This window comes from Sprattus sprattus (assembly GCF_963457725.1).
Source record: "Sprattus sprattus genome assembly, chromosome: 1".
NCBI lineage: Eukaryota > Metazoa > Chordata > Actinopteri > Clupeiformes > Clupeidae > Sprattus > Sprattus sprattus.
In genome coordinates this window covers 19,784,760-19,794,497 of record NC_137920.1, presented here as the reverse complement: position 1 = coordinate 19,794,497, position 9,738 = coordinate 19,784,760, and the positions used below count along the sequence as shown (strand labels likewise).

Below are 9,738 nucleotides of genomic sequence, written 5' to 3'. Positions count from 1 at the left end.
GTTATAGTAGTAGTAGCAGTAGGAGGTAATTGTATAATATTCTGTTAGAAAAAACTGCTAAGCCAACTGGCAGCTGTATAATGAGAATAAACAGAGCTGGTTCTGAAGTGTCCTAGGGTCAGGGTCAGGGTGCCTGCAATAACTATTCAACACTACAATCCAGTCAGGTCACCCTTTAAAACCACCTCTCCTCAGTAGTGGAGACAGGCCTCTGTACACTCCTGTCAACAACCAGGGTTTGTGTTTATTCAACAAGCCCAAGTTGATGAAACTCTAAGGTGTATGTCTCACCTGTCTTTCTTTTTTCTTTTCTCTGATTTCTCTCACCATTCCCTCCCCCCTCCTCTCTTCCTCTCTCTTTCTCTCACAAATGATCACATTATCTCTCTGTCTCACAACCCCCCCCCCCCCACCCCTCCATCCTCTCTTCTCCCTCCTGTGACAGTTGGATCCTTCTCCTCACATACAATAGATGCAGCGAGAGGAAGAGGGAGCTAAAGACAGAGCAGGGGAGGGAGAGAGAGAGAGAGGGAGGGAGAGAGAGAGAGAGAGAGAGAGAGATAAAGAGAGAGATGGGGAGGGAGAGAATGAGAAAGGGAGATAAAGAGAGATATGGGGAGGGATAGAGAGAGGGAGATAAATAGAGAGCTGGGGAGGGAGAGAGAGAGAGAGAGAGAATGACGAAGAGAGAGAGAACAAAAGCTGTCTGTTCCGCTTCTCCTCCATCTCTACGTCCCCCCTCTCCCCCCCCCCACCCCGCCCCCCATTGCTGCTCCTAACTCACCCCCCCCCCCCCAATAACTCACGTTCGGATCCGATTTAATTTACAGTGTCTACTGTGTGTGTTTGTGTGTGTGTCTTTTTTTGAATCGCAGTGTGTGAAAGCTAGTTTAGACAAGATTCAATGTGTCTGTATGTGTGTTGGTGGGGGAGGGGGGGGCAGTTGTGTGCTAAAATTGACAAATCAAGTTGCTTCAGGCTTATTTGAATGCCTTGTGCATGTGTGTGTATGTGTGTATGTGTGTGTGTGTTTGTAAGTGTGTGTGTGTGTGTGTGTGTGTGTACGTGTGTGTGTACATGTGTGTGTGTGTGTGTGTGTGTGTGTACATGTGCCAAGATGTGAGCAGCGTCCAAATCAAGCTGTTACAGACTTTTGTGACTGCCTGAACATCTGTGTGTGTGTGTGAGGCTCTGTGTGTGTGTGTGCAAGTGTGTGTGTGTGTGTTTTGTGCCAAGATGTGTGCATCTTCCAAATCAAACAGTTTCAGACTTTTTGTGTGTGTGTCAGGCTTTGTGTGAGTGTGCATGTTGTGTGTTTGTATGTGTGTGTTAGGTTGTATTTGTATTTGTGTGTGTGTGTGTGTGTGTGTGTGTGTGTGTGTGTGTGTGTGTGTGTGTGTGTGTGTGTGTGTGTGTGTGTGTGTGTGTGTGCGTGCGTGCGTGCGTGAGTGCGTGCGTGCGTGCGTGCGTGCGTGCGTGCGTGCGTGCGTGCGTGCGTGCGTGCGTGCGTGCGTGCGTGCGTGCGTGCGTGCGTGTGTGTGTGTGAGTGTGTGTGTGATACTCACAGCTAAGTAGAGCATGGTGTACATGGCAAAGGAAGCATGGCCGGAGAAAAATGACTTCCTATCAAAATGAGAAACAAGAAAAAGGCATTTTCAAACAGAGGCACACAGTCAACCACACACACACACTCACGCTAGCACCCATACACAAAGGCATGCACGCAAGCACACATCTTGCCACTCAATCAATCATCATCTTGCTGTCTGGTTAAATATATTTACAGTTGTCTCGAAGCATTATGATATTGTATTTCTGTGCAAAATATTGTAAATACACAAAATATATTAGCACAGAAAACTCAAATAAATCCTTCTCCTGTTTGTCAGTCTGTTTAACACACACACCATACACACATCAGGGTGTTTGCCGGTGAACTACACACACACACACACACTGCTGTCCTCTTTCCCCAGGTCATGGTGTTCACAGGTGACCTACACACACACACCTGGCCTCTTCCTCAAGGTTGGGGTGCTTACTGGTGACACACACACACACACACACACACACACACAGACACACACTCGCTCTCCCTCTCTTATTTTCCCTTTTCATCCAGATCAGGGTGTTTACAGGTGACACACACGCACACACACACACATACACACACACACGCACACACACACACACACACACACACACACACACACACACACACACACACACACACACTCGCTCTCTCTCTAACCTGGCCTCTTCATCCAGATCGGGGTGTTTACAGGTGACCGTGGCCACATAGGTTCCCATGGTGCAGTTGAGCATGGCGTAGGAGACGCCGCAGGCCTGCAGGAAGTGAGGTCGCAGGCGACCCACGCTCAGCTTGGCCATGTTGGTCAGCGATTGGCTGACACAGCAGCCAAACAGGAAGCTGCCCAGCTCCTTGTAGAGACAGGAGACGTACAGGTTCTGCGTGAAGGCCTTGGAGTGCACACCACGGAAACGCACCCGGTAACACTCGCCCAAGGCAATCTGACAGAGAGAGAGCAAGAGAGAAAGAAAGGGAACGAAAGAATGAAAGAGAGAGAAGACAACATAGTGTTCCTTTTCCTCATTAGTGTCATCACATTGTCCGCTCTCAGGTCAGCATCTTCTTCTTCTTCTTCTTCTTCTTCTTCATCATCATCATCATCATCGTCATCGCTACTGGGTCAGCATCATCATTATCATCATCATCATCACTATTGGTGATACCAATTGAAAGTAATTAAAAAGCAGACTTGGTACCAGGCTAAGTTATTACCCATACTAAGTTATGTGGTATGTGTAAATTTAATTTCAAGTGAATATATCTTCAATGGAAAAAAATATACAATTAAATAACACAATACATAACAATGAGGATGGGCCAATGGCAGTAATAACAACAACAGATAGAAGAGGGAGGGATGGAGGAGAGAGAGAGGGAGAAAAGATGGAAGAGGGAAGTGAGGGAGAGAGAGAGAAGATAGAGAAAAAAGGGAGAGGGAGGAGGGGGGAGGGAAGGGGATGAAGCTGAGGGAGAGGAAGAGGGAGAAGAGGCAATTTTGAAGATAGGAAACTAACAAAACTCACTAAATAAGTGAGACCAGCCATGGTGAGCATATAGTGACACAGAGAGAGATGGGGAGCATAGTGACACAGAGAGAGATGGTGACACATAGTGACACAGAGAGAGATGGTGAGCATAACGACAGATAGAGAGAGGTGGTGAGCATAGTGACACAGAGAGATATGGTGAGCAGAGAAACACAGAGAGAGATGATGAGCATAGTGACACAGGGAGACACAGAGAGAGATGGGGAGCATAGTGACACAGGGAGACACAGAGAGAGATGGGGAGTATAGTGACACAGAGAGAGATGATGAGCATAGTGACACAGAGAGAGATGGTGAGTATAGTGACACATAGTGACACAGAGAGAGATGGTGAGTATAGTGACACATAGTGACAGAGAGAGAGATGGTGAGCATAGTGACACAGTCCCAGATGCAGCCCAGGTCAGGTGCAGATTAGCAGCTTACCGTGAGGCCAGTGATGACGATGCCCCCGGCAACGAGGAGGCCGTCGGGGATGACTTCATGTTCCAGGTAGGGGTAGGTGATGCTGGAGTCGCCGCAGAAGAAGCCACGCCGGTACGGAGACACTGCCTTCAGCTCACAAGCAAAGAATGGAATAGAGGCTAGGAGGAGAGAGAGAGAGGGAGAGAGGGAGAGAGGGAGAGAGGGGGAGAGGGAGAGAGGATGAGAGACAAAGAGAGATGAGGGAGAGAAAAGGGGGGAGAGGGAGGGAGAGAGAGAGAAAAGGAGGGAGATATGGAGAGAGAGAGAGAGAGGGAGGGGGAGGGAAATAGGGAGAGAGAGAGAGAGAGAGAGAGAGAGAGGGAGAGAGAGAGAAAGAGGGGGAGGGAGACAGAAAGAGAGAGGGAGAGAGAGGGAAGAAGGAGAGGTGAATACATGAGTGCAAGCTGCAACTTCAAACTAACAGTTCACCCATACATATCATGTGAAGAAATTTTGATGTTTGGGAAATTTTTTTTTTTTTCTTTTCCGTTTCAGATATTTCTATAAAATGCTTTTTTTAAGATTCCTTGCTATAAATTGTGAGCTGATTGGGTTGCCAAAGAAAAAACAATAGATTCAACAAGAGACAGGCTTAAAACCAGCAGTACATTTTGGCTCATGTGGGTAAAATGTCACACATATTATTTTTACAGCTGGGTTTTAGAACAGGCTTTTCAGATGTGTGTTAAAACCACAGAAAGAGTTGCCCATTTAGACACCAGCCAGAGTAACTGAGATCAAGAAGCATGCCTTTTATTAGCATTGTGGTGACTTAGCTCTATGAGCTTGATGTATACACACCTCAGCTCATGCACGGAAAGGTTAGAGAGATAAATATAGAGATAGACAGGGCAAAATGATTGGGTGACATGATCATAGCCAGTAAGAGAGAGAGAGACATATGAAGGGATTCACAAAAGGGGGTTAGTACTGAGAAAGGTAGCTACGTTTGTGTGAAAGAGTGAGAGTAAGAGATAAGACAATAATCAATCTAAATACCAGCTCAGCATAACACAAGGCCCCGATGTGTTAAAATGTTGAAGTAACTAAACAAGCCTCTATCAGACATGTACTGTGTTTTTTTTTTGGTGTGTCAAAGGGTTAAGCTCTATCTTCCAAGCATGTGAGAGCAGTTCTGGCACAACCAAGTGTTCACGGCAACTACATTCTGTGCCCGAACTCACATGGAATGATGCATAACAGTGTTAAACGAGTAACAGGAAAGGAGGAAGGGAAAGAGACAGAGAGACAGAGAGAGAGAGAGAGAGAAAGGAAAAGAAGGGAGAGGGAAAGGAAGGAGCCTAAGAGAAAGGAAAAGAAGGGAGAGAGAAAAATAGAGAGAGAGAGAGGAGAGAGAGAGAGAGAGAGAGAGAGAGAGAGAGAGAGAGAGAGAAACAGAAGGAAGACAGGGGGAGGAAGGAGTCTGAGAGAATAGAGAGACTGGGAATGTTAGGAAAGAGAGAGAGATAGAGAGAGAGAGAGAGAGAGAGAGAAACAGATCAACAGAAAGAAAGAGGAACAGATGGAGACAATGAGAGAAGTGTGTGTGTGAGGGGGGGGGGGGGGGCAGGAGATTCATGTAGAGCCGTAGAGAGAAACAACAGACACACAATAAGAGAGAAAACAGACAAACAAATAAAGAAGGTATATCAGACAGCAGAGCAGGGGATAGAGAGAGGCACATGAAAGAGTGAAAGAGGGAGGGAAGAGTTGCAAAGCATCGAACAGTTGGATGCTGTAAAACAAACTGGTCTTCAATGAAGCCTGTTTCCAATTAGCACGCTGAAGTATTTGGTCCCATTATGACATCATCAATAATAGAACACATAGACAGCAAGGGGAGTTTACCATGAACATGCAAAGGAGCGAAAAGGGCTGAAAGAGAGAGGAAGATGAGAGAGAGAGGGAAGATGAGAGAGAGAGGGAGAGGGGGAGGGAGGGTGAGAGGGAAGGGGGGGTGGCCTCTTGGGTAGGTGGGAATATAAAGATAGAGAGTCAAGAGATGGTGAGCATGAGAAACATGGGGAGGGGGGGAGGTTCGAACAAAGAGAAACATAACTTGAACTAGTGGTCTGAATTCCACAAGAGACACAGAGAAAAGGAGAAAGAAAAAAGAGAGAGGCAGAGGCAGGGATAGAGGGGCAGAGGAAGGGAGGAAGAGAGAGAGAAAGAGAGAAAGAGAGAGAGGCAGAGGCAGGGATAGAGGGGCAGAGGAAGGGAGGAAGAGAGAGAGAAAGGGAGAAAGAGAGAGAGGGGGAAATGATGAGTGCCTGGGACGGAATGTGGGGGTCAAAATCCCAGAGGGCATACAGGGACCTAAACCATAAACAAAAACAAAAAAGAGAGAGAGGGAGCGAGAGAGAGAGAGAGGGGGGAGTGAGAGAATGAGGGGGGAGAGAGAATGAGGGGGAGAGAGAGAATGAGGGGGAGAGAGAGGGAGGGAGAGAGAGAGAGGGAGGATGTAAAAGGAGAGAGAGGCAAAAAAATGATGATGATGAACTGATGAATTTAGCACCTTCTGGTTGAAAAATAAATCCTGGATTAAATCAAATAGTGTTGTACCACTTTTGTAGACAGGCATACAACGTTTCAAACGTCCATGCATGGTACCTACACTATACATACTCACTCACATAAACACATCGAAGCCTTGACACTCACATGCACAAAACAAACATGAACACCCATCAACATCAACATCATAATAATAACCCCATCATCAGTGGTCTGTCTGTTTGTCTCTCTCGCTCTCCTCCATAATTATTAGTGCTCTCTCTCTCTCTCTCTCTCTCTCTCTATGTCTTCCTCTCTCATGTATGGGTAGGCAGGCTGCACTGTGAGTGTGTAGCCTACTGTTCCATCTCATCAATATGTAAACACTTATTAAATAAGTCTATTTAACAGACATCGGGAATAGAAAAAAGCGAAACCATTGCACTGATTTTGTGCGTTTTGTTGTTTTGAAAAGTTTGTTTAGCCGTGTTAAGAATTTAAGAATTGAAGAATTGGGAATTATTGTAGAAATTGTATTCAATTCGCCATTGCGTAACTTCTTCGAGGGGCGGGGGGTGGCAAGTTCAAAGGGTCAACACAATTCTAAACAAGCGGATTATATAATTATTTATGGTGAACACAATTCCCTTGGTTGCGCAGTTCCCTGAGAACTCATGTTGTCATGGAAATCCCGGAGTTCCCTGGCAAGCCTCCAGCCAGCTGGCAGGGTGAAATAAGCACGTGCAAGCGGGCTTGAGGGGTCGCTTTATAACCGTCCTGTGGGTGAAGCTAAGCTTGTTTAATATTTGAGGTAGAATATTGCATGACAATAAGCACAGGTAGTTTGAGGTTGTGATACCTTTTGCGTGGCAAATCGGCATAGGGATTATCTGTGTGTGTGTGTGTGTGTGTGTGTGTGTGTGTGTGTGTGTGTGTGTGTGTGTGTGTGTGTGTGTGTGTGTGTGCGTGTGTGTGTGTGTGTGTGTCCTACATGAATACGTTGTCGGTATCTTTAAAAAAAAAAACACACACAGATACGGGTCATCTACATGCATGCAGTAAGGCGTAAAAGCTGCCCCTACCAAACTTAAAGGGAAGACAAAGCAAGCGCCCCTGAAATTAACAACATCTTCTGCTGTTACTTACCCACAAACAAGCAAAGTAAATCCAAGCCAACGAGGAGGCGTCGTTTGGAGAGCGCCCCATATTGGGTTTCAGAGAAGTCCTTGATTCCGTTCCCTTCAACCGCTGTTCTGGGTCCGCAATTATCAGCTGGTCGCATACTGGCAATATTTGGGCTGTATTTATCTTGCATTGGTCCACAGTTATTATTTATAAAGTTGTAAAAACAACCGCCGATTAAAGATATGTTTAAGCCGTTTAGATAACAAATATTGCTAATTAATGTGAACTCCAGCTAAGGTTATCTACAGACTTCGCCAAATGACATCTCATACTCTTGCCGGGAAGTCTTCCACCGTCATAACTTAACCAAAAACAAAATTAGTCCAGAAGTGCAGTCATGAAAAGCTCGGCGTGCTAGCAGGCGTAACCCTAATCATTCCTCAAAAAATAGTTTTCTTAAAGAGGAAAACTACGCTGGGATTGCAAAACTCTTGTCCGGTTCATTTTACTCTCCGGCCGTGCGCCCTATCACAACCTGCACATCCTCTCTCTCTCTCTCACTCTCTCGGTCCCTCCCTCACTCCTGTCTGTGTCTGTGTGCGTCAATTGGTGAAATCCGCCGCGACTACGTCTACATTATACGCAACTTCACTGGTCTTTGCCCGCCCGTTCCGTCCTTATTAGAATTCAGAACGGCAAATCATACGCAGTTATAAGACTGCAGTTATAAAAATATGTTCTAGATCACCACTGCCTTGAGCAATCCAATACTTTATTTATCTGATGTTAAGGTAGTACATCAAGTAATACTCATCTCGACTTAAATATAATCATTATTTATGTGTGTTTGTAATTAAATGTTAGTTCAAGACTTGTGCACTGGTTCCACACTAACAATCCTTCACTCTATCCACGTCCAAATAATACCTCCATGATAATAATAACCTTGCAATAAAAATATCAAGGTTTCACAATATAACAGTATTAAAAAAAAATGTTTTTTGTTAAAGGCAAATATTATTGTAATGGAATAAAGAACTTGTATTGGTCCTCATAGTACAAGCATCTACTGTAATTACCACTCATGAATTAGCATACATAGTACCACTGTTGATGCCAGTCTAGCACTGCATACCTCAGAACTAAATAGATCACAATCAGAATTATTTTTATTGGCCACTTATATTTACACATACAAGGATAAAATAGTGCTCTCTTCCAAAGCACTTTATCGGGCTTGAGGTGCTGCCATCTAGTGAAAGAATGAAAAAACGACAACTACATACCAAACTTCAATGGAAAGCTCACGCTCACTCTCTCAATATATAAACAGATAATTAATCAACTAAAATAGAGAGAGGGAATAAATCAAAAGACAAACAACTCTTCATTCTGACTGGGACATGTACATCATCACTGACAGCAGATGTGATTGAATAGACTGAGAAAATATTTACAAAAAGCAACAAGCAGACACACAAGGGGGCGATATACAGTCACAACAGTTGAATGAAGTCCTAAATGTGGCGATGTGGAGCAGGACAGGTGCAGTGTTAATGTGAGAGGCATATATCTGCTTTGGATCGTCTACACAGGCAGGAGCTACTACTGTCTGTGTATGTGCGTGTGAGAGAGCTGAGAGCTGCTGTAGTGTGTTTGTGTGTGTGTGTGTGTGTGTGTGTGTGTGTGTGTGAGAGAGCTGGTGTAGTGTTTGTGTGTGTGAGAGCTGATGTTGTGTGTGACTGAGCTGCTGTTGTGTGTGACTGAGCTGCTGTTGTGTGTGTGTGTGTGTGTGTGTGTGTGTGTGTGTGTGTGTGTGTGTGTGTGTGTGTGTGTGCGTGTGTGTGTGTGTGTGTGTGTGTGTGTGTGTGTGTGTGTGTGTGTGTGTGTGTGCGTGTGTGTGTGTGTGAGAGCTGGTGTAGTGTTTGTGTGTGTGAGAGCTGATGTTGTGTGTGACTGAGCTGCTGTTGTGTGTGTGTGTGTGTGTGTGTGTGTGTGTGTGTGTGTGTGTGTGTGTGTGTGTGTGTGTGTGTGTGTGTGTGTGTGTGTGTGTGTGTGTGTGTGTGTGTGTGTGTGTATGCTAAAAGGCTACTCTACTTTTAAGTATCAGTCAGTAGGTTGTGAACCCTTAGGGGAATAGCAATTCTTGCTGTGAGGCGACAGTGCAAGCACCTGAGCCACCGTGCCACACTATTATTGTTATCGAGTAGTGTGTGTGTGTGTGAGTGTGTGTTGTGTGTGTGTGTGTGTGTGTGTGTGTGTGTGTGTGTGTGTGTGTGTGTGTGTGTGTGTGTGTGTGTGCAAAATACACAAAGCAGATATGAGATCAGTGACTCTATCATGTACAGAATACACAAAGCAGATCTGAGATCAGTGGCTATGATAATGATCCTCTATCATGTAAAGAATACACAGAGCAGATCTGAGATCAGTGGCTATGATAATGATCCTGATAGCACATCAAATTAAGTGGTTCTCATGTCTCACTGTTTTGGACTCTGCCCAGCTTACCGGCCC

The 9,738-nt window shown here is 45.2% G+C and overlaps 1 protein-coding gene across 1 annotated transcript in view; it reads right to left on the bottom strand.

The window, feature by feature from the left end:
* The window catches only part of LOC308374369 (phospholipid phosphatase 3-like), a 10,762-nt gene extending 2,973 nt beyond the window's left edge, over nt 1-7,789 (bottom strand). The window contains exons 1-4 of the mRNA XM_080850147.1: nt 7,243-7,789; nt 3,565-3,722; nt 2,252-2,532; nt 1,566-1,623 (exon numbers count right to left, since the gene is read on the bottom strand). Coding sequence (XP_080706273.1) covers nt 1,566-1,623; nt 2,252-2,532; nt 3,565-3,722; nt 7,243-7,411 — 666 coding nt within the window. The 5' untranslated portion in view covers nt 7,412-7,789. The remainder of the gene's footprint in view (nt 1-1,565; nt 1,624-2,251; nt 2,533-3,564; nt 3,723-7,242) is intronic.
* Between the last annotated feature and the right edge of the window lie 1,949 nt (nt 7,790-9,738).